This window comes from Patagioenas fasciata, chromosome Z (assembly GCF_037038585.1).
Source record: "Patagioenas fasciata isolate bPatFas1 chromosome Z, bPatFas1.hap1, whole genome shotgun sequence".
NCBI classification, from domain to species: Eukaryota; Metazoa; Chordata; class Aves; order Columbiformes; family Columbidae; genus Patagioenas; species Patagioenas fasciata.
Genome location: NC_092560.1, coordinates 24,942,755 through 24,968,648, shown reverse-complemented (window position 1 = coordinate 24,968,648; position 25,894 = coordinate 24,942,755). Strand labels below are relative to the sequence as shown.

Sequence of the window (25,894 nt, the reverse complement as noted above, 5' to 3'; positions counted from 1 at the left end):
AGCCTGAGGTTAGAGGAGAGCAAAACAGACACAAGTGGGGAAAATGAAGCATGGCCTGAACCTTTAACTGGCAGTGCCAGTTTCAGTGAACTAAGGGGACTGTGTGACAGTGCCCCAAGTCCCTACGACTGTTGTCCACAAAACTGAATGTGATGGACAGGCAATTGCCAGCAGCGGCCTCCAAGGATTTTTGAGAAAGGATGTGTCAGTCAGCCTGGCCCTCTGTGAATACTCCTCAGCTGAGCTGATAGTTTGCATCACAGCACATACCTCTCTGCTGCTGTCCAACCACCCACCATCCCCACACACACTTCCAGGACATAGCCTGGCCCATTTGCATGAAGGTGCTTCTGTCCTTGAAGTTGGGGCATAGTGAGGATAGACTTGGACCTCTCAGTTTAGGTGGGCTTTTAGGGATTCACCCACTTTGGTGCTGCCAGGAGTCACATATCTCCAGCTGTGAAACACAGCTGAATCTTTTTGTTTTGCTGGGTACTGAAGTTGTCACTTTCTTACAAAGTATGTCCAGAGAAGGGAGACTGGTTTCTATTTCATCCTAGTTAGAGTTTTATATGAGATATAAAACTGGACTGATTCATTTCTCTCCTGGGACTGGGGGATTTGAGTTTTCATACCACACCTCCCTGGTGAATACTCTGCTCAAGCCGTAAGGTCCTGCAGTGAGATGTGGTGGTGGGAGGGCAGATGCTGTGCTGTACTGAGCTTCACCATTGTTATCAGGAGGTATGGTGTCAGTGCAGAGTTAGCGTTTGGACACAGAGGATGCATGAAACATGCTTTCAGTGCAAGATTACTTGGCAGCCTAACTTCTGCTTAAAGGCTCAGTGTTTCCAATTAGCAGATACACTGAGCATGGTAGGCAGTACCTAAGCACCTCCAACTCTTGGAGGTGTTGCCTTTCTTTCCCCAGTTCCCAGTGGACTCAGTAAGAATTAAACAACTACACGGGTACTGAAAATCACTACTAGTAGCCTCTCGATATTTTTAATGTCTAAAATATCTTCAGAAATTGGGACAGGAATTCTGATTATCCAGGATACATGGTCATTTGGCACTAGTTATTCAAGTAGTGCCTGGAAGTTGAGGTAACCACAACCAGCGAACATTCTGAAAGCCATTTTTTGCAAAGACTTCAAATGTAGAAGATCAGTTTGGTTGATTCCTGCTTCCTGCTATAGCAACTGGACAACATTGTGTAATGGTGCTTTGTATCTTCCAGTAAAGGTGAGATGTACAAATGCACCATTGTTCTGTGAACTGTTCTATTCTGCCTCATTTTATAACCCAACCTTAAGGGAAAGAATGAAAAAGAGTACAAAGTATTGCTGTAAAAATAGGCAGGTGTCTCTGGGCGGCTTTGCACGCAGCTGTGAAACATCAGGGTACTGAGTCTGTTTGCTAGCTTTTCACTTTTAATTAGTAGTGAAAGCTTTCTGTTGCCAAGGCTTATGGTGAGGAAAAATGAATGAGAAAAAAATTAACTGGGGGTTTGTGAAGTGACTGTGGATAACTAAAGTGGCACTTTCCAGAATTATATTTTTGAAATTTTACATTAAATCTTACATTAGCTGAAGAAAACAGAGGGATAGAAACATTTGACTAGTATTTCAAGGCTTGTAGTCAAAATCAGGGTGGGACGATAGTTTCTTTAACTACTATGGTATGTAGGAGTCCTGCCAGAAGATTACTTTGGTTTCTACAAATTCGCAGCAAATCACGAAGCCTGTAAATGGTACAGGCCCATACTAGAGCTTCATTTTGCTCAGAGGCTAAAGACAGCAGTCAGCTGTGGATTAAGTGATTCCTGCTATGCAAAGCATCTTGTTTTGGTTTACTGCTGAGTACTGCTGCTTTATTCTTTTTCTGTTATTCCACTGTTACCTGTAAACATCTATGCTGAAACAACTAGGCATTATCAGTCACAGATCCTTAGATAGAATAGAAATGGGATCACTGAAGTAATACCCCACCCATTGTGTAGCCTCAGAAATAAAACAGAAATGTTCATAGTATTAAAATGTTTTGCTATTTTGACCAAATAAATACGAGTTTTTCTGTTTTATGAGAAATTTCTTGGTTTGTATTTCAGAGCTTAGGTCTTATTCTGATGACAGGTACTTTTATAAAACAGAGGACTTTTTAAAAAATCTCCTTTAATAACACCAGCTGACTTCAATGGAGTTCTTACTAAACTTATGTAAGAAAAAGTAAAAGTAAGCTGTCATTTCTGTTTTGGAGATACTGAGTCACTCTTTGGATGCCTCTTCAACATTTTTCAGTGATGCATCCCACTACATAAATAACTTATTTTGATAACATTTTAAATTCTTTTTAATAAGTATAATATTTTTGGGAGACTTTTTTTGGTGTTCAAAAATCATAAGAAACACAAGGTAATTATGTCTAAACTTTGTAATATCTGGACAGCTTTACATCTTTTTTCACAATAGTAAAAAAGTTAATGAGTTAACGAGTTTCAGTCCTGTTCAATACAACACACTGACTTTTTTTCCTGTGGCATCCATTCGGATTCATTATTACTTTCATGTGTCAGTTACATTGATGTAGTTGCTCAATAAAATGCCAAAGGCTTAATTTTCTTCCAAGAGTGACAAGCTGCTCATTTTTACTGTCTGCTTGTATTGAAGACCCATAGTATGTCCTGAGTCATTTAATCAGAATGGATACTAAGTATTTTGACAAGCAGATTCACTCCTGCTGCCTCCTGGTTAGTCAATAAAGCGAAAGTAAAAAGCTTCATTGACTCCTGTGACACTATTTAGAACAGATATCTGAAGAACTGTGCCCAGTTGAACACAGGGAGCCTGAAGTCTCTCGTTGCTGGCTTGAAAGATCATCTGAAAAAGGTTCCCACTGCAACAGTGTGATAGAAAGCAGTACTCACAACTGAGGGTATCTGTCTGTGTGGTTTATGCATTTTAATTGCCAGTATGCACCCATTGCTATTCCTTTGAAATTGGCTGTATCATGTGCTGCAGACAAAACTGAAGGGAAGATAAGCTGTACTGAGAAGCACTGCTGCACCATCTTGTGCTTTATCTTTTGCGTAAAAAACAATTCTACTGTCCAAGGGTTAGTCACAACAAGAAAAATGACCTTGGTAATTTTTTAGGTTGGTCACTATTACTTTTGCTTATGCCTTCTCAGGGCTTTCTGACAGGACTGCACTGCAGATCCCAAGGATCACACCTACAGGGACGACCTGGGAAAGTCAGTTATTAAGCTGTGAAAGGAGGCTGGAGATAAGTTAAAGCAAGGTGTCAGGTCTCAGGAAAAGGCTTTTTTTGGAGGGAATCTGCTCTGATCTGGATTGTGTCTACTCTTTTTCTGACTTTTCATCCTTTCTCCAGCCTCTGGAGACTTAAAACCTGAAGGATGGTGTCACTGAATCTGGTGATCTGGCAAAGTGTGTTCTGCCCAATGCCAGCAAAGCATCTCTGAGCAGACAAGTCTTCCTTAATAGGAAGGTAATTTATAGTAGAGAATTAACTTACTATGTATGTATGTACATTTCAGATCAATAGATCAAACACTTACACTGAATGTGGTATTGTTCATTTCAGGTACCAATGACTGAATGTCAGATGTTTAGTGTGTCTTAGTGTACAAATTTAATGGATTAAATTAGGATTGCTAGGAAACTTCAGTTTTGGGTTTTTTTTATGAACTGGTGAAGCGTTCGTTTATGAAAACCAGTATCTGAAGCAGTCAGAGGTTGTTGGTATAGATGCTGCAGACAGAGATTGAAATCCTGATTTATTGTGTTTTGGTTCTTTTCTGATTTTAAACTCATTGCCCTTGTGGCCATATCCTATTGCACTGCAATTTTAGCAGATGTTAATAATGAAGCAGGGTCCAGGCCATGTTAGCGTACAGTGAGATTGCCACATTTTTTAAGGAGCGGTGTTAGTGATTCATCATCTAGCCTCCAAATTAATTATGATCCAGTGACCCAACCAAGTGCCTAGGGGCATGATGCAGCAAGGAGATCATGAGATATTAAGTCTGTGTTACTTGCCAGTTGCTATAGTTAAAGGTCCCAGTGCAAAATTGTAAAAATAATGGAGGTAAACATTGCAACTTGGAGAGTTGTACTGTGCTGAAGCAGGGTAATTGTACAGATTCATTTGGAGCATGATTTTCCTCACTTACTGTTTTAACTGTTACTTAGAGTCCCTGTGTGCTGTTACTAAAGGAATGTGCCCATCCTTCAAGGGGCTGTACCTCAGGGGTAATCATCATATATCTTTTGTTCCTCTCAGGGAAGGACTGAAGGACTTGATGCATGTGTGTAAATTTTCTGGAAAGAAAAATATTGTAGAAACATGGAGCATGAATCCCCACCACATTTGATAATGTTTTTCTTTCAATGTAAAACAGGTTTTTAACCTGTGAGAAGAGGTCAGGTCTGCATTAAAACAGAAAACAAAATAAGTGTTGGTATTTTTAAATTCTCCTGTTTTCTGGCTTCAGAATAAAAAGAGTGTTCATTTGGAGGTTTGAATTAAGTGGGACCCTAAAATTGCTGGTAGCTGAGGACAATTAGTGGGGCTAGAGAAGAGGTGGTCTTTGTCAAGCTGATTGACTCACCCACAACACCGTTGGTCTCTATGGTCAGTCCATTGTGAGAGCACTTCATATTGATAAGACAATGAAAAATTCATTGGACTACAGGGCTTGATCCAGTAGCCTTTAGATCCAGGTTTCAGCTTTAATAGTGGAAAATATCCTAATGACATTTTTGTCAAACTGCCAAAATTACCTTTTTGGTAAACTCTTCTAATCTGCTGATTATATTATCACACTGCATTACATAATCCCCTCTGAAGTCCACAAGTGGTATGAGTTATAATTTTTTGAGAGCCAAAAGACATTTCTTTGAGTAGCCATTGAAAGCAGCAGAAGTCAAATAGAGGAATAAACAAAAACAAAAGTCAGACAGAGTTCCAGTTGCTCTAAGATGAAAGAAATAGTCCTTTTCATTACCTTGGTATCTGTTGCGGCACAGTATTTTTCACTGCCTAGCTGGTGTTCAAGGAACAGCGCTTGTCCTTTTTATAATGTATAAGACTCTCACGATCTTAAAACATTTAACCACAACAATACAGGAAAGCCTTTTTCCTGTTTCTAATTACTGGAGTACCAGACAATGAGCTCACAAATAAAATGACATTCTGAAGCGTTATGCAACTCCTTCTAGTTCTTTTATGTAAATAATTGATAACAATGAGTCAGATCTTCCCTTCCAATTCAAAGTCAACAATAGGAGAGATATAAACTTTGATAGTTATGGTATTTGTGGCATTCACTTTTCTGAATTTTTTTTCACGGAGAGTTAGAAATGAAAGGTTTTTTTTCAAATGGAATTTAACCCGGAGCTGGTATTTCCTCTAAGTATACATCTGTGTTTTGAGGTTTTGGACTTAGGAGGAAAGAGTCTACAACTGCACTGGGCAAGTTTTGATTCAGTAAAATGGTAGACCAGTCTCAAATTGCATACACTTATACAAACAGGTCTACAGCTGAATATAATTTGAGAGCACAAATACATTTCCATGTGTTGTCACCTTTTCAGACATTGTAGGTATTAGAGACAGTTAGAGTGGATCCATGCTGTGTATGTGGTAATTGGTTTTGCCAGCTGATTTCACAGGAGTCAGCTCAGTCAAACGCAGTGCAAAATATGGTTCATCGAGACTTCTCTGCCAGCACACACATGCAAAAAGCGTAGTATTGATTCCGACTTTAATGCTTGTGGCATCACAAGCAGACCTCTAATTGCAAGTTTGATAAAGTAATTGTAAATCCAGTGTCAAAAGCTTTTTAATTGAAGCATTTTTCTAAATAGCATGCTATTAATGGTTGAACTCTGCAAAGTTATGCTATAAGCAAATGCTCTAATGGAATTATTAGGTGCTTTTATAAGACATTTACAGGGTAATACTATCAGATGTTGCTTTTTCTTGCAAATGAAAAAAATGAATCTGTGTAGGTTTATTGCTGTAGGCAGTCTTATTTTATTTTTTCACATTACTGTGATTTTGTAATTTTTCTTAAAGTTACACAGTCGAAGTATTACATTTGACATTTTAAGCAAAGTCAGATTGCTGTCTTGAAGACAAGTTACATTTTTTTTTTCCTGAAGGAAGGCAAACAAGGTAGAGAAATTCTGATGCAGAAGTGAAGCAATGGGTATCTCTCACAGATGTAGATTGTGCACTGGGATCTATGCTACAAAAGTTTAACCTGCTTTGAAAATTATTTCTGTTGCTATAGAGTCCCAACACAATCATAAAACCCCCGATTTTAGCAAACTGAGGTAGAAACTATGACTTCTTTACTTCTCCAACACATGGGATAGTGAGGCTGTTGGCTAGAGGCGTCAGGGTGCCAAAGAGAGTGTAGTGAGAAGGTATGTGTTACCTTGCCTTTCAACCCAGACTTATGTCCTCATATTATTCTTCTTAACACTCCATAAATATCAGATGAACCGCTCCTAACTTCTACAGTGTAGTGAATGTGTGAAAATTAGCCTTCGTACAGTAAAACCCCTTTTCAATTAGGAGCAAAACTTGCTTCTGCCAAATTAATGACATAAGTTTCATTAAAAACCAGTTATTGACACAGATAAGAGTAGGACTTGAACTTACTTCAACAGTTTCCCAATTCATCTTTGAAATACAGCTCTGAAGATAAATGGTAGGTCCATTTAATGCAAGACAGCATCGAATTAAATTTAGGATTGAGCACAGTACCTATCTTGCATAGTACAACTGAAATGCACTCAGAATTCAAAATAGGTAGGAAGTATGTCTCTGAGCTGTGATATGGTGAAGACACAGAGTTACAAAATATTCATTTCTTTAAAATGTTGTCACAGCAGTCATCTGCTATTAGAAATGAAGTATGCAGAACAGGTAAAGATGTGTTATTGACCTGCCTGCTCATCACTGACTTGCTCCTCTGTTTTGCCTTATGACCTTAGAATCCTTGCATCTGTCAGTGTCTTCCTTACATGAAAGTATAAATACCTTTTTTCCCTAAAAGCATTCTCCCAGACTGTTTTAAAAAGGTCCAATGGACTGGTTTCCTGCCAAGGAGGTCTAAATATGAAAACCTAGATGTGCATTCTTGTATTTGTAGGATATTTTCATTTCTACTTAGCTGTGATTTCAGTGGAATTAATACAAATATTTTTGAGAAGGTTGTTTTTTTTTTTTTCATTTGTTTTTTCTTTGTGCAGAGATGATGGAGCTCTAATGTGGAGATTTTTAATACAAGGAGATTGCTCAAGCACCTGAGATCTTTCCTGCTCAGATATATATTTGTGTCAGAATGAAAAATATAAATCAGGATAAATAGTTGCTGATAATATACTGTCATACAAAAGCTTGTGAAACAAAAGATGTGGAATGGAAGATAATATACCTAAGTACTGTAACAGAGCAGGCTCATGACCATGAATTTAAGGTGATAAAGAACGTAGGCATTAGTGTTACTTGCTTTTAGTCATGGTCGTCTAGGAACGTGAGCAGTCCTGATAAATTATTTTTAGTGGTTTATTTTCCATAGTTATACCAGGTTGTTCTGGATCTGGCTGGGGTATAGTTGATTTTCTCCACAGCAGCCCATATGGTCCTATCCTTTAGATTTGTGAACAAAAGCGTGTTGATAACCTGTGCTTTAGCTACTGCTGAACTGTGTTTGCACAGCATCAAGACCGCCTCTATTTCTCACACTGCCCGCTCAAGCAAGGAGGCTGATGGTGAAGAAGAGGCTGGAAGGGCATACAGCTGGTCCCAACTGACGAAAGAGATATCCCATGCCATATAACATCATGCTTAGAACTAAAGCTGGGGGGACAGTTTTTCAAAACTCTAAGCTGCTGCTTGGAGAGTGGCTGGGCATTGATCTGCAGGTGAAAGGTGATAAGTAATTACGTACGCATCACTTGCTTGTGTTTCTTTTTCTTTTTTCTCTTTATTTATTACACTGTTTTGATCTCAACTGACAAGGTTTTCTTAGATTTCCTCTTCCAATTCTCTCCCCTGTCCCAGTGAGAAGGAGGGAACAAGTAACTAGGTAGAGGTTAGCTGCCTACCTGGGTCAATACACCAACCTTTAATAACGTACTGGTTCCCAGGAATAATTCTAGTAGTTTTGGATGGGTTCTTTATGGTAACAGACACCTGAAGCATTATTCCTGCAAGCCTGATTTCATGGTGAAGTTGACCACAAGATCTGTGATAAGTTATCCTCTGCGTATGTTGGCATGTTCTGGTATGACAGGCTTGTGCTCCGGAGAAGTACCCAAATGTGGACAGAGCTGTTGCAGAGCTGCTGATCCCAGAGTCACTGTGCTGGTCCGTTAGTCCCTGAAAAGCAACACATAACTGACACCTGTAGCACTGGAAGTGACTGAATGAAATGTAGGTAAATGCAGGTAGAAAACAGTTGAAGAAAAGTGGAACAGCATCTTCACTTCTGTTAACTCATATAATTTCAGTTATTGCATGTAGCAACAGCAGGTACACTTATCAGAGGAATTTGTGATATCTGCAGAGGTCAAATATATAGGACACTTCAAATACACAGTAAATATGACCAAAGCAGATGAAGATCCTCGAAAAATCTTAGAAATCAGCTTCCCAGCTGTAAGATCAAATAGATAAAAAGCATTAACCAAATAAGTTCTATCACTTGGTTTCTTCATGCATAATTAGGTTGCAATGTCTTTTAATTCACAGGGCAGACCTCTACCACGAGCCAACACTAATGTGGAACAAAATGTTCCTGCCTCTCCGTGGGTTACATGCAGTTTGCTAGCTTATGAAGGGATGTTCAGAAATTGCAGTCTGAAGTTTTATTTGTGGCTTAGTTTTTGGATGTGATATGATAATTTGCTTATAGAGCAAATAAATGGGTGTAGAATTTACATATTTATTCTGAAAGTTATCAATATTAAGCTGTGGCTATTGTAGTAGGGGTGTTCCTCCTAGTCTCAGATTTGCAACTGAACCTCTTGATACCTCTTCAGTAGAATGAGAGTAGTTTTATTTTCTTACATCCAACAGTATGACTTTTAAAGATTGTAGACGTTATAGTAAAAGGTGGTGAAATGCAAGCAGGTGAGAAAGTGAATTTGCTGGTTTTGGTTAGTCACTTTTTTCCTTTGCTCAAAAAACAGGTGACAGACTACTTCATCTGTATCCATCTCATCCAAAGCTCTTCTTTATGCCTGCTGTATAGATAACATGACATAGCCAGTATGCAGTGACCTTGCTCAAGTACAAGCATGTTCACTGTAGATGGTACATTCAGAAGTTTCAGCACCAAATTTCTAGCAAGCTTTACTCATTTTGTCCAAGCCTGTGTTTTCTAATGCTAATATCTTAGATAAATATGGGGAGATTTTCCTAGAAGTAGCAAATGCATAGCCTAGCCAAAAATACTTGTTATATCAGTATTCCAGTTCTTACTCTAGAGCCTTTAAAAATTATAGAAAATTACCTATAATCTAATTTACATAACCCTATATTCAGAAACAATGATAACAGTTCAATAATGAAACTTAATAAATAAACCTGCATCTTAAGCAAACTTAATAGGAAGCATTCATAAAGTATACCAAGAGTTTCAGATTTGTATAAAATAATATTGGGAGTGACACTTCCTTTGCAGTCTGAGGTCTTGTTCCCAATTTAGGATTAATATTAGACTCCAAAAACCACTAACAAAACCTCAAACTATCGATATAGTTGCATGAGAAGAACTAGTGCAAGGACTTGTTTTCCAAGTATCATCTTAAGTATTTTTGTGTCAGTTTCAAATATTTTATTTTGTAATTAACAAGGGTAAATCAAAGTTACAGAAAATATTGTTAGTATGGTACAAGACTCTGGGTGTAAAGATTTTTGCTTGTTTGCTTAAATACATTTGCTTTTACATCTTTCCAGTTAAATCAGGTTGTAAGTAAAATAGTCGATGTTGAAGCAACATCTCAGCAACATCTGCTGAGAACATCTAGGAGCATATCTAGTTACTTTGTGAGGTTTCCTGTCGATTCACATATTTCTTTCCATTCTCCTTTTATGAAGACACGTGGATATTTTCAGGTTTGGGTGTTTGTTTTATTGCTTTGGGGGTTTTGTACTGTCAAATAGAAGTCTGTGTTGTGCATTGACTATGAAAATGACAAGATGACCTTTGTGTCACAAATGATTTTTGATTTTGCAAGGATCTAAAAGTCTCTTGCATGGAGGTGGAAAGAGATGGGAAGAGAAAGAGAGGCTGCCTCTGGGGCACCCGCTGAGATTATTTTCTAGCCAGCTGAGGCCTGTAAGTATCCAGACAGCATTTCTTTGGCATGAGGCAGCATCATTTTGGAGTATTAAACTTGAATATAGCATTATGAAGACATTAGAGAACAGTGCATTGACTGTGGCATGGGAATATGAACTGCCAGGGACATTATTTCCTCTGCAGCTTCCACGTTCAGGATTTGTCTTGCAATCATTTCCATAGGTGGCTTTTTGGCTCCATAGGTATTACTCTACCCCACGAACCCTGGGGGCTCAGCAACTCATAGGTGCTCCTCTGAGAGACAGATCAATAGAGATGAAGGAATCATAAGGCTTTATGTCCCTTGTTTTTCTTGTGTCACCTCCCTCTGCTTTTCCCTGTGTCCAGCATCTGATTGCTCTGTTTTCAGGATCAGAGCTGCATTGATATGAAGGCATAACATGCCCAGTGTTTAGTGACTCAAACATGTTACATTAATTCCCATATTATATTACTGCTCTTTATAACTGTGGCAGTAACTGAGGCAAGTGAGTCCTCCATGGCTGTGCATGATAACATGTGACATAAAATGAGATGTAACAAACAAAATCAGCAAGTAACGTACTTAGCCAAGTATATAGTTTTATGTATGGAAACTAAAACGAGTTATTTACTGATGTCTTAATATGTTTTAACCCAAGGTAAAGCAAGTAAGGATGCTGCACAAGCAAAGTACCAGGATTACGTTCTGTTCACTGAGGCTGTCACAGACTGGGAAGACATAGTTTAATTGTTGTGTTGAATCACTAATACCAAGTGTAAAAAATCAGCTAAATTAAGTATTTTTACAAGATAATTACAAGAATTTTTGTGTGTAAAAATGCATACCTGATTTTGTCCATCTTCTTCCCTCATAAAGTTGTATAAGGCAGTAGTTCCCCTTACCATTTTGTTGGCCATGTTCCAAAAGGCTTCGAAGTTAGGCTTTTGTTTGTGCTTTTTTCTGTATGTCACAAGTGATAAAACTTTCTAGTCTCACATATTAAGAATGAGAAAGGTATAGATAGATATTCAGTTATTCCCAACTATGTATGCTCCTCTGTTCTGTAGGCTGCACACAAAAAGGGATCAACCACCCTCATATGCATAAAATGATTGCCAGAATTGCTTGGAGCACATCCTCCTCGTTTTATGACTTTACCTCCTTTCTACAGCCTCTCAACCAGATTGAATTAGGTTAAAAAAATATTTTTTTTTTTTGCTTATGTGGCAAGGGAGCCTTGAAGTCTAAGCAGCCTCATATTCTTCAGTTTCAAAAGCAAAAAAAAGTCTTAGGTATATCTAGGTAGCAATATACTGTTTCAAGGTTATACTGGCCTTCATGTTGCTGCTTTACCGGTTTAATTCCAGTGCACAGGAACTAAACTGTATTGTTTTTGCTTGTGATTTGCTTTAATAAATGAGAACAAGACTTGTATTACCCACCTTAAGAAGGTTACTGTACAGTCAATGTGAAAAGCTATTAAAAAAAAAAAAAAACCTCAGATAAAAGTTTTGCACTTTGCTGGCTTTTGGACGATTTTATTTCTTCACCCCAATGCCTTTTTCTCTCTAGAAAAAAAAAAAAAACCTGCATTAAATTTTTACCTTGCATTAAAAAATATTAAGACATCAGAAAATAATTATTTTTATTTTTAATACTGAAAACTATATACTTGACTAAATATGTTATTACCAATTTTGTTTTTGCCAATTTTTGTTATTGCCAATATTGTTCACTATTTCTCATTCTATGTCAAATTTCATGGCCCTTGTCAGACCTTCTATTCATTGCTTGTTTTGCCTTTGATAGAAAATACAGGCAAAAGACCTTTTGTTCAATGCATGCACATTCATTTTCCCACTCACATAAACAAAATTGTAAAATGGTAATTAATATTGTAGAAGCACAGTCCTTTGCAGGGCTCATGTCAAAACTTCACACTTGTGACAAATTAGCTGCTTACTGCTAATAGCTAATGAATGTACAGAGAGTGGCAAGGCAGCATTGCTGTTACCAACGCTGTTAAGACGTGTGTCTGAGATGTGAAGTGTTCCATGTGTTTGTTTCAATGCTGTCACCTTTGATTTTATTTGTGACAAACAGATGAGTTATTTTCAAGTTATTCTTTAAGTAACTTCCCATAATCGTGCAAAAAGTCATTAGCCTTGGGGACCTTGACTCAAGACAGCTTCCAGTCCTGTGCTGTAACCACATTACAACACTCTGTTGGATGCCCAGAAAGAGGATCCTGTCTGTGATGTAACACCCAAGTCTTTGGCATTTTTCCTGATATCTCACATTGAAGATCTGTGTAACTTGTTTTTCACGCTTACTCTGTCATCTCTTTCTCCACTGTTATTATCCAAATATCTCTTCATTGTGAAATATCTTCATTCTTATTATTTTTCAGCTGAAGCAGATGTGTTTTAGAGGCTGAAGACTGAGGTTTTCCTTGCCCGTGCTTTTGACCTCTGACAGTTACTTTCAAATGTTCCTTAAACAACATTCCAACTCATTGCCAGTTTCGAAACTACTTTTAATCCTCCAGATTGTTAGAGACAATTTATATATGAACAGCTCTAAAAAAAAATGTCTTCTGCACTACATAAGACATTGCTCTGGGGTGCAAAACGTGCATTTCTTATAAAATACGTTTCTGAATATTGCTGTTCAAATATATATATTCTCCAGCAGTGACACATTGTGGTGTTCCAGATATCACATGTTCGTGTTTATGAATACATTCCAGTATAAGGGATCTTTGAAAACATTTGAAAATTTAATTAAAGGAGAGTTTTGCAAAAAAATTAGTGCCAACTCTGATATTTTCCTGCAGCTAAACATGGCTACCTAAAATTCTATTCTTCCTGTTCCAATAGCGGTTTGAAAATAATTTTAACATTCAAAGTTCTTTTAGTGCTAAAATTTTAAATGTCCACAAACTATGTAGTTTAGTTCATGTTACAGGTTCCATCTCTGGGATTCTACTCTGATTTATAATAAAAACTAGGGTTTGTTTTTTTTGCTTAGTATCAATGCATTGTCTTTGTGCATATATATTTACTGCATAATTACGCTAAGAAAGAAAGTTGATGCTTATCAGAAACAGGCTGTTCAAGCACAGCCTAATAAAATTGTGTAAATTTTTAGACTATCTGTTCTAACCTTTTTACGGTGATTTAGTATCCACTCTTACAGTATGTGCAGCATAGAGTTTGCAAAGGATGTGAAGTTTCTTCTTTTCTGTACATATTTCTCTGGACTAAAACAAACAAACTAACCAATGTTTTCTTCATTTGTTTACAACCTAATTCCTGTGCTGTGTATTTCTTAGAAAACTTCAGTAAATTACTGATACACCCAGAGATTTTTGTGATGAGGTTACACTGAAACACTCTGAAACTCTTTTCTCCTTAAGTTCCCATTCTGAAAAGACTCATTGGTGACAGGTTGAAGTGGGCTGGACTATAATGTTAGTGTCATGAAAAGCTGGAGGGCTTTAAATTCTCTAGTCCCCTGAGCTTTTTATGTTCTGAAACACTTAAAGAACTCCAGAAGATCAAGATGGTCTGAATGTTTGTGGAGTTCAAAGAATACCTGTTAGAGATGGAGGCTCTGAGATGCAGAGTCAATTTACATGGCAGGGACTTTTCAAATTACCAGCACCTGTATTCACTAACTCTGAATATTTCCTTACTCTAAACATTCAGACATGAGCTTAATTAATGTTTATCTTAAAGATGTTCATGGTGCCTTATACCTTCTTGATCTTCTGAAAGGCAAATTAAGAGTGATTATTGAAAGATAAATGTTTTACGTTTAAATTATGTTAGTGGGATAAGGAGTGATAGTTAATCACAGAGCATACACCTTTTCTCTTTCAATTATTGTCTGAAATACTGAGCCATTTCTCTCTCAGGAAAAAAACCTGTTGCTGAAAAAAGTTGCTTTGTGTAACAGATTAGTGTGTAGCTCTTAAATTTCTTGTATCTTTGCCGTCAAAAGCCTGTACCTTTAGCATCCAGGTGCTCAAGCACTGTTATGCATGCAGAAGAAAAAAGCAACATACACCTTTTAACAGAAGTGTATTTCTTCAACAATTTACTTCAAGTTCTCCATATAACAGTGAGGCCATTATAAGGCAAAAAAATATCTTTACTAAGGTTTTCCTGACTAGGTCTTTGACACCTTACAGACTTTTTGTTAATGACTGGCAAATTTCCTCTTTATAAAAAGAGAAGAAAATTGATCTTAATTGCCTGTGTATTTTCTTGGTTCTTTGTGTTCTTTTTTTTCTCCTGTGCAGAAGTGAAAATAAATACATTTGTGAAAAAGCTGTGCTTATTTGCCTGGAATTGAAAACTTTGATACAGCAGTTAAAGCTAGGCAGAATCATAAAACATTATTTTATGGTGGAAAGTGCTGGCCAACTTTATAAGCATCTTGACTACAACTTCTTGGAAGATGATGCCTGTGACATCTTATTTCTTTCACCTGGGGGCATTCGAGTTTAAATCTGTCTTTGAGTGGCAATTTTTCCTGTGTCTCCTTGTAAGACAAACAAAAAACAACAAACAAGCTTTTTTTCTTTCCATTTCTTTTCTTTCTATTAGACTCCAGGTAGGAGACATTTGTAGATAGGCAGAATGTCTCATAACCAAGCTTTCTTTCATGTTATATTCTGTGATATTACATCACACTGACATTAACACAAAGGACAAGTGCAAAACCTTTTAGCTGAGTGTCTCTTCAACGTGCCTTTTAATAGCCTGGGAACTTATTTCCCTTCAACATAAGCTGGCAAAGGATCCAGTGAAATGAAGCATTGACCCTTAAGTTTATCAAGATAGGCATTTGTAGAAGGGCAGTCATGCTTTGTTCTAGGACTGCATCAAGTTTTTAAACAAGTTGTATGTGGTGCAAGCATCTCACAAAGACGGGAGCTTATTGTGTTTTGATGTATATACATTCACAAAAAGTGCTGACTTGAAAGTGCCTCTTGTTTCACCTCTTGTTACTGGTTACGCTGCCCCCACAAAGTGTTTGTAGTTTGAAGTTTCCAGGATTTCATGATCAGTAGACATTTTCATTGCTTTAAAGCAGACTTAATCAATTTCAGGCATCAGCTTAATGATATTTATTTATCAAGCTAAGAAATTAGTGTAATGATTAATCAGAAGTATTTTCTAATTTTAACTGCAGAATTCAGAGTCTTTTCCAAATTGTATACCTCAAGCAAAAATCTGGACAGAGAAAATTAAAAGCAGTGTGGAAATAACATAATCTTTTGTAGACAGATTTTTTAGAAACTCTTCCTTTTCACAGCATAATTGAAATATTACTTAAAAGAGCCATAAAAGATAATATATTAAAAATTACTTTGCATATATGATTAATTCACACAGTGAGGAACTGATGGTAAGAAGAGCAATTTTATACATGTGACCTAGAAATGAATAAAACAACTTGTAATTTTGTCATTTCCATTATAAATGTAGAATGCAATTAACAATAAACTTGGCAGAGAAGCAAGGGTTTGACATAAAAATCTGCTTACAAACTAAATTTATACCATTACTGGACTTAAAATATGATTAAAAAAAGGATTTTCCAATACGTGAGGACTAGTGAAATATTCATCAAAGTTAATTTAACCCACATGTTGTAAAACTGTCCAAATTCTCTCTACAATATGCTTTTTTCTGTGATGATTTGGCATGAAATTTTTTACTGCGCTTTACTTCAATAAATATGTGTCATGATACTTCCGTACCAGTCCTTTAATTCCTCAGCTATAATACTTCTTACTGAAGTTACATCTACCACTGTGACTACGTCCACTTCAGCTGAAATTTAGGGTACAGTTTTGTGTTGCTGTTAACCCCATGTTAATGTGGGTTGCTTCTGGGAGGTTCACTCCTACTGTGACGTGGACACGGCTGCCACATGTCCCCCCTTGTTTCCCCTCTACAAACATTACATGTTCCTGGGCTGACCAGGGTGTATTTGGTGATCCAGTGGAAGTCTAACCCTTTTGATGGTGCTCGGTGGATGTAGCTGACACAGTGGCAGCTATGCCATTCCTCTTCATTCAGCCTCCCTTCTCCTGGTGTGATTTTGTGCAGGTTTGACTGAAAGTGAGTTAATTTTCTTCATGCAGTTAGAAAATGTTCTTTTTCATACCTAGGACAGTCATTTTTTGGATTTAGTTTGAGAACAAGAAGCTAACACCCTGGGACAGACCTAATGTTTTTCTTCAAGTAACTTTGCAGTGTCTTTGAACTGGAATAAAGAGAATGTAAGAGCTGCTGTTATCTTGGTTGTTACCTGGGAGCCAAGGTCTTTTCTGAGCTCTCTATCTGCAGGTGAGGCAGTGAGGAAGAGGGGCGTGGATGGGATAGGCATTGACTGACATCCAGGCTGATCAGTAAGAATATTCCATGCCATTAGCATCATGCTTCATATTTAAGAAGAGCTGGGCTTTCTGGGTGGGGAAACCTGTTCAGGTTCTGCTTCCTTTCAGATGAGTTGCATTCAGGAATTCCTTTAGTTTGGCCTTGCGCCTTTTTACTTTTCTGTCTCACCCTCTCTTTGGGATCGGCTGTTTGGGACCAGAGTGCTCTCCTCCTGGGACTGACTGCTCAGTATGGATGGATTTCGTGAGGGGTTGCATCGAGTATCACTTATTTTATATCTTATTCTCATTTTATATATATTTTTCTTATTAGTAGTATATCAGTATTATTTTGTTATTTTATTTAATTGTTTTTATCTCAATGCACAAGTTTCTCCCTTCCCTTTTAATTCTCTCCCCTATTTGGGAGTGGGGTGGGGGGTTGTGATTGAGCAACTGTCATGGTTTTGATTGTTTGCTGGGGTTAAGCCACAACAGGTATCTGTCTGCCTCCTTTCTCTAGTGAAAAAACTTCCTCCCATCACTGCTTCCCAAACTTGGTACCTGGGAGGGTTTACTTGCCAATGCAGTTTGCCTCTGGAAAGCTGTGGCTTGGCCACATACATTTCACCAGGCAGGCAGTGATTTATTAATAAATTATAATCGATACACTGAAATGATGCATGTGAGTATGCTACACCTACATTTCTAGAGTACAGTTGTCTGTGCTTTGATGTGTGAGTGACAACACCTCTAAACTTATATGTGACACCTGACAAAATCATAAGTAGAAGAAGGGAAGTTTGGGAATCATGATGTCTTGTAAATAATACTTAAGACAGGCATTTTCCTATAAATATTAATACATTTTAAAAAGGCACTGCTTCAAATAAACACAGAGCTAGAATGCTATTTGAAAATACTTGAAAATGAAAAATGACCTTTTTTAAACTTGTTTTCATCTGTGATTCTTGATTTATTTACTTGTCACTTTTCAAAATAATTCTGTAGTAGGGTAAGTATTAGTTTATCACTTAGAGTTAGATAGGCTTTCTTGAAATGAAGAAAATTATGCTTGAAAATCAGGCTTAATGCAAAAAATAAACTTCAAATTCAGTTTTGAAGAATTCTCTGATGAAGTTTGGCAACCAAATAATGAACTGTAAACCGATAAGTAGGAAATTATTTGAGATACACATATAATCATGATACCTTGATCCAGAATCAGGATTTAGCAGCATCCAACTTGTCACTTTAATTTTCTGAGTAAAGATTACACTTTTCTCATAGATTGCATACATCTCACTTATCTGGTAAACTTAATAATCTCCTTGAAATTCTAACAGATTAGCATTAGTCACTTATATTTCTTTTCTTATTGTTTCCTCTCTTTTCTTTCCCTATGTCTATTTGATGTTCTTTTCATTTTACAATAATCCATTCCAAACATCTTAGTGTTTCTCATCAGTGTGTCTCAAAAGTTTAAGGGAAAAAAGTTGCACTGATAGTAAGGAAATAAAGAGTGACTCTACCCGAAACAAGCTATACCAAGAGAAAGCAACTGTGATTCTTGTCTGTAACACAGGAGTCAACTTTCAATTCAAAAACACTAGTGTTCTCCAGATGTCTGTGTAAGCAGCCAGTCAACTACAACCAGCAGAAGAGCACCTGTGTACACAACTGACCTCACTTAGCCTCTTCTGAAGTGCTTACCATGTTGTTATCTATTTTTCGCCTTGACTTTTTAAACTTCTTTCTTTGTGGCTACCCAAGCCTTACATTAACTTTCTATCTATATCTCATCAAACCCCTATCCCTTCTCCTGGCTGGTTTGAAACTTGGTATCTGTTCTCCACAGCGGCCCACTCAAGTTCACTGTTTGCTCCTTGTTGCTTGTGTCACATTTCTGCAGTGGAGTTGCTTAACTGTACAAGGGTGAAGGCAAAACTTACTGGTGTAAAACATGCTTTGAAATCTATATTGCAGACAAAAATCACAAAGAACAGGGACAGCTTTCCCACCATGGTGACCATATGGATGACCACTGTCACCCTGTAGAACACATGGATCAGGGCTAGGCAAGGCATCCCACTGTGGCTTTGCACCACAGTGTGGAAGAGGGTGAGCAACCACTGGAAGTTTTGTGTTTTCTTTCAGCAGCTTCTTCAGATTATACCCCTACTGCTCAGCAGGCATAGGGTGTACCGCTGACGTGGAGGGTACTTCAACTGCTTTTTCTGCTCCCAGAAAGGCAGCTGGCTTGCAGGGTTGGCCCAAGACATCATCAGGACATGCTTATACAGAAGTTTTGAGCATACCTGGCTTATAGCTGGTCTTGGGCTTGCTTCTAAACACCCTTGTGGGCACTGGTGAATCCCATCTTCATCATGGAAAAGTATGGTACATGATATGCCTGCTGGAGATTGTTTGGAGATATACCTATAACCACCTGAGTCATTGTGGTAGAATGCAGGACAAACATTCTGTCTATAATGTAAGATTTGGTTCAAAATCAAGAACTGCTATCTGAGACTTTTCTGTTGCTGTGGATTATGTGTCATCATTGCATGTCTTTGTTACAAACCGTGTGTGTTTCCAGTAGCTAGAAAGCCTACCATGAAGAGTTTAATATGATTGTGATAATGATGGTAAAATGTGTTTGGAGGAATACTCTAATGTGGGTATAAATTACTACAGAGGCTTAAGTAGCACAAGACATTGTGGATATATATGCTTTTAGCACCTGAGGATGAGCAAAGTCAAAACCTTTAATCCCAACAGTCTGTGCTTACTTGGAAAAATGTTTGTCTGACTGCAGGCATGGAACCCGTTGTGCTGGAGAAGTGGCAGCCACGGCAAACAACTCACACTGCACAGTAGGAATCGCCTTTAATGCCAAGATTGGAGGTATGTGAAACAATCTCCCACCAAAAAAAAAAAGTAACCAAAGAGCCATTTGTGCTAAATAGTACATTCAGATCTTTCTCAACAAAAGAAAGAGATTTGTATGGATAACAAACCTAGCTGTGTTAACAAGTAAATCTCAGTTGTAAAGTGGTCGTTAAATACCAGTACTGAAGGAGTTTGTCTGCGGTGACACTTCTCCAGTGCTCCCTGGAATGCTGCCTTTCAGTACACACAGAAAAACAGAAAACAAGACCTTTGATGAAAACACAAACCCCAGAATTAGGACATTTGAGTTTTCTCCCAGATTCGGAGCTCTAAGTGGTTACCCTCAACAAGCCAGAAGCAGATATACACATCAGGAATATTGCCTTGCATATTGATCCCAAACACAACACAACAAACATAGAACATTTTTGTGTTGTTTGACTATGGTTGGAGAGAATCTTGTTTTGATCCCTCTGTGTGATCAAATTATTACCTGAAATATGAGATTATATTGCACTTTTTTTTTTTCATTCAGCCAAGAGGTTCTAAGTTGTTTCTGTGAATTCTATGGCTACTTAATTAAGACCTTCGGCTTAACTTGTGGAGATGACTATCAAGATGTCATCCACATGTCTCCTAGGCTGTAGCCTGCCTGTGCCAGATTTTAATGTTTCAAGTGAAGTTTTACCCTGTACTTTTGATTAAATCATGGGATTGGTATATTTGCTTTCAGTATAATGACATATAGCTCAAATTCCATATTAATTGTTGATTTTATGTCCCAAAATAGAGCCTGTCTGTGAAAACAGAAACATGTTTACCTATACGTACACCGAAGGACAGCTCAAAAATATGACCAGGCAGAGTTGAGGCTGTGTTTCCACAATTGATAGTACTGTATCTGTTCCCTAGTGGATCGGTATGAGTTTGATCCAAATCAAATGTGAGCACAGCTGCATTTCAAATTAGCCAAAGCACACAATGTTGTCCTCATGTCAGATTTCTTTTTTCCTACTGGAATCAAGAGGATAGACAATACCTGATTCAGCATCAGGTTAGAGTGATGCAAAAAAATAGTTTCCCTTCAGGCAGAGAGCCCATCTGCACAAAGTTACTCTGTCAGAGTAGTTTAGAGAATCTGATCTGGCCAAGTGAATAAGTTTGTGGCAGATGAACAGGTTGTCTCATGTGGACATGGCATTTGGTTGTGTACCAGCAGCTATGAAATCAGATTTATTGCCTTGTCATACCAAAGTCAGAGGAGAGTTAGTGCACTGATAGAGATAAAAGATGGCTTTGGGAGAAATTTCAACTGTGAGTTGGATAGTCACATAACCTGCAACAGCCCTTGAAATTTTCTCCATTAGTAGCAGTGGCTTCTTAATAGATTACTATTTATTAAGCATTAGGAATGTGCAATAATAATGATGTAGAAATCCTCAAGGCATATTAGCTGAATCACAGCCTTTTGTAAATATAGTGTAAAAACTGATTCAGATGGACATAGAATGAATGACGTTAATGTGCATAATAAATACTGAATGTGTGTACCTTTTCATTATTTATTTATTTATTTAGTATTAAGAATACAACAACCTACAAGAAATTGCACTGATCTATGTGAAATAAAAATTACATCCACTCTGTCACTATGATTCTGTAGAGCCATCACTAACACTGTTTATTAAAAGAAAGCTGGAAAATAATAACTGTGTGTCAACTTCACTTGGGATAATGTACTGCCTTTTAAAAGCACTGGTACTTCCATATAAGACATCGGGAGTCTCAGCAGGTAATCTGCAGAAAGTCAGAGATGAGAGGGAATTCCAAGGTATCAGGAAGGGATGTTCAGCTTCCCCTTCCACTAGGTGTATGTATTCAAGAGTTTCACTGCTACTGGCCTCTATTTGGCAGACCTCTCTCCATTCCCTTAGGAAAGTCATAAGCTGCACAAGTGAGTATGCATTGATTGTGTTCCCTCTCCACAGGCCAAATCGAGTGTAAAAACGTTTGCTTGTGTTATGCTGAACTAATGTTCAGGTCACTTGTTTCTCAGGGATTTAAAGACCATCCTTGGGCCTTCTTGTAGAAGAAACGAAGGCTAAGGTAAAGCAATCACATTCTCCGTACACAGGGGAGCACCTGCTGGCATTGGTGTTGAATTTGCTCTACCAAGATAATTATTCTTTATTTCAAACCAAAAAGCATCTCTGGATATGTGCAATATAGTAAGGAGATAAAGCAAAAGGGGAAGGAGATCCTTTCTATCAATATTCCATCAAATACTGGCAGTTGAACAAATCCAATTAATGATCTTTGTGATGGAAAGTCATTAACAAGATATCCAGCAGTAATGCTAATTTTTTTCTAAATGTGTTTGTACTCTTTGTCTCATTTCTACACAGTTAAGAACCTCTCACCACAAAAAGCTCAAAAATAAGATCCTTAGAAAGTCGGAGCCTTCTCTTTATGTGGTGTAAGTGGTGATGTAATCTGCAGAGAAGAAAATTTGAATAAAATTGCAGTCTGGACCTTCAGTTCTTCTATGGGCTATGGAATCTTTCTTATAAAAAATATGCACCGTGCCTTCAGTTTGCACCTAGCTAAGCTACAGGCCCTTTCATTGAAAGACAAACCAGTACACCAAGGGGTTAGATCTTATTTTTCAATGTGACTCTCTGCCATAATCACACATAGCAAATTTACCATCTAAAGAGCTTGTGAGACTTTTTATAGGAAGGGACGGTTAACGTGTTGTTATTGTTGCAGATTGATTGTGGAGGTTGCAAAGTATCTGTGGGGGTTTGGGTGCTTAGTTACTAGGCTGGGCTTGAGTCCTGATGGGAAAACAGTTACACTGAATTATGGCACAACAGATGTAGATTGTCTTCAGCAGATGAGGAATTAGTTCAGCTGTTTCTTTAAGTCAGATTCTGATTAAAACAAATATTTTAAAAGAAAACTTGCTTTCAGCTCCGTTTTGCATGTTTCCTCTGATTCATTGAAAGTTTGTTCTGACTAAAATACCGCTTACATTTTGGCAATTACTGCAAATATTGGAAAAAGTTTACAGAACTCGAAAGTCTTAGGTGGAACAATCTGCATATGCAGTCTGTTAAATGCCTTCCGGACAGCTTTTGTTGCGCTATCACCACATGCCAAATGCAGTTTGGAATGTTTGTGATCGGCAGAATTAACTGCTCCAGACATTGGGAGGGCGGGGCCAGGGGAGGAAAAGAGAAAGGAAAAAAAGAAAGGAGACAGAGAGAAAGGAATTATTTTTGTTTTAAATAGCCAATGAGAAGGACATATGTTGTTCAAAGTCACCCTTGAAACATGTCTGTCTGTTGTTGGCCAGAGAGAGCAACACCCAAGTCACAGTCTTGTCCATATTGCTTTAGATTTGACCACTTCACCATTAGCAAAAAAAAAAAACCTGGTGTGAATTACTTAAGGTGCCAATGGCAGAATTCGGAGTTATTGTTCACTGAGTGAATGTAGTAATATTCAGGCTGGCTACACAGTAACAGAGACATAAAGGGAACCTTTATTTTCTTTCTTTCAAAAGCAGTGTACATTTTATTGTCTTTATTTAGAACTAAATGTATTTTAATGTGCTTGAATGAAACTGAGAAGAAAACTTCCACCGATCATTAATTTTCTGAGATTATGCTGAGGAAGGAAAATAAAACCTGAGAATCCCGGAGTTGGTTTAATGGCTTTTTTTATAAAGTTCATAGTGAGATCACTGTTTGTAAAAGTTTATTATCTCACAAAACATGGGCAGCTTTTGTGTGAACTTAGAAATATGATCGGTTTTCTTTTTTGAGTCAGTTAAAGTAAGGAAAAAAAAAAGACCCTCTATCAACAAAGCACCCCCTATCCTTTTGTTAACTGGAAGTTAAGGTCCTGATAAACACTCAAGTCACTTCAGTCTGAGCTCATGAGCAACACGAAATGCGTCTGTAATTAAAAATATGTAAATTTGGCTTATAAGTAGTAATGGCCTTTTTAAGGGGAAAGAGCATCAAACTTAGTAATTGTGGAAGTAATCATTGTTCCATACTATCATACAGTTACATTCTAATTATTAGTTAATTTTTAACATCCCATTGATCAGATGTCACAGTAGCTGTTAATAGGTCTATTTTTTTGTTTAGGTTAAAACTGGTATCAGTGGTTTTCTCAGCCAGAATTAATTTCAGTCAAAGTCTTACAGTTAGCCAAAAGAACAACTTTAATATTTTCTCAGTTTCTAGACTTAAGCCTACCTTATTCAGTCCAAAGATCTTGAAACATCATGATGCCATTCATCTCAGAAGGGCTGTCACATTGTTTTGTCCAAACTTACATGAATGGTTTCTTTTAACACAAGAATTTTTGATTTTACCTCACATAACCTTCTGCACAGAGGAGGATGTTCACAATATTGGAGTTTCAGGTTGAATATTGTTACCTATAAGGTATTTGTTAGTTAACTTCCTGTAATGGCCTTGCTACTGTGCATGACAATCAGTCTGTAAACACAAGCTTTCTCCCCAGTTTCTTCTTTGCTGCCTCATACAATGAAGAAATAATCACATGTTTCTCTGTCAGCAGAGATCCTTTTATTACATCTGTCAAGATAGTTAGGACTGTTGAATGACTCAAATTAGGTGCTGCAGTTTCACTTCAGTATAAAAGGAGAGAGAAAAATCATACTATCTCTAGGTGAGACATGCAAACTTCTCAAGCTTCGAGTATTTTTTTAAGTTTTCTTTAGCGTAAAAGTTTGTTGTTGAAGTTTGAAGGCCATATAGTGGATAAAAGACTTGTAGATCATTTTTAAAACTTGAAAGGCCATCTTAAAATACTAGTTGCTTTTTTTTATAATTTTTTTTCTTCTGGAGTGTCTTTTCCATTGCAGAAACACATACACAAACAGGTTTTGTTTGGTTTTTTTTTTCCGTGGGTTTGGTGTGTGTTAGTTTAACACCAGTAGCTATCCTTATGATCGTTCAGTCCAAAGTCCTACACAACAATTTTCTTGGTGAAAAAGAAAAAAGGGCAGCATTTTGAGTTGTTTGGTCCTGTTCATTGTATCTTTCATTCTGAAGGTGTACGAATGCTGGATGGAGACGTGACAGACATGGTAGAAGCAAAGTCTCTAAGCCTTAATCCCCAGCACATCCACATCTACAGTGCCAGCTGGGGGCCTGATGACGATGGTAAGACTGTGGATGGACCTGCTTCTCTCGCACGCCAGGCCTTTGAGAATGGCATCAGAATGGTAAGCTCGCATCAGATTGCATCTCCTAGATCTGCTCTCTTGTGCAAGTATGAAGGTACACGCACTCAGGATGTGCAGTTGCGCAGCACATCTGTAAGAGGAAAGTATTCTGAAGGAAATAAGGAAAGCTTCCTTTGCATAAAACTAAAGTTGCATTTTCCTTCTATAGTGACCTGATGGTCAGTCCATCCTTAAGTGTCAGCTCTGTTCATTTTCCACTGGAATACATCCTCCTCACTGTCCTTTAAAACTGCTCTGAGGTAATGATGTAATTCTACCAAAAAAAAAATAACACTGAAAAACACTACTTTGCACAGCAGTACGAAGTCGTTTTTGCCTTTTCCTTCCTTTTGTTCATTGCTTTGTTTTGCTTGGTTTCTTAATGGAAGTTTGATGATTGTAATAGGGAGTTGGGGGCTGAAAAAATCTACATCCATTTTCTTTTAGCATGCATGTCTGGTCTCAGAAAACTTAAACCCTATTTATAACTTACATACACATTTCTCTACATGTCTGCGGTATTACATTTTCTCTGTGAAATAGCCCAGAGATCTTCAATAATACAACACACAAAATCCCCTGTGCTCCTACATGAAAAAATCTGTGACCTTTTCAATTTTATTTTATAATTTACTGTCAAACAAATAAGACCACAGAAGGAAATGAGTAGTTAGAGGAACTTTTGATGTCAGAGGCTAGTTTTTAGTTCTTCCTTTTACCCTTCTGCCTGTTAAATAGATCAGTGAATTCCTCCTCTTCCTGTGCTCACACCTCTTTCCACTATATAGGACTGACTGAAAGGATTTTAAAGCTTTGCACTTAAAGATCTGAACATTATTTTGAATGCAGCAAGAGACTTTCTAGTTCAGTGGTGGGTGGTTCTAGGATCAGAAGAGGGGATTAACACAAAACATTTGTTTAAAGAGACTGAAACGGTTGTTGGACCAAATGGAACTGGAACGTAGTTACTGGA

General features: G+C 37.6%; 1 protein-coding gene across 2 annotated transcripts in view; it reads left to right on the top strand.

The window, feature by feature from the left end:
• PCSK5 (proprotein convertase subtilisin/kexin type 5) overlaps positions 1 to 25,894 on the top strand; it is a 254,770-nt gene that overhangs the window by 78,865 nt on the left and 150,011 nt on the right. For both annotated transcript variants that reach the window (XM_065861037.2, XM_065861038.2), the window contains exons 6-7: positions 19,579 to 19,667; positions 24,749 to 24,921. In XM_065861037.2, coding sequence (XP_065717109.1) covers positions 19,579 to 19,667; positions 24,749 to 24,921 — 262 coding nt within the window. The remainder of the gene's footprint in view (positions 1 to 19,578; positions 19,668 to 24,748; positions 24,922 to 25,894) is intronic.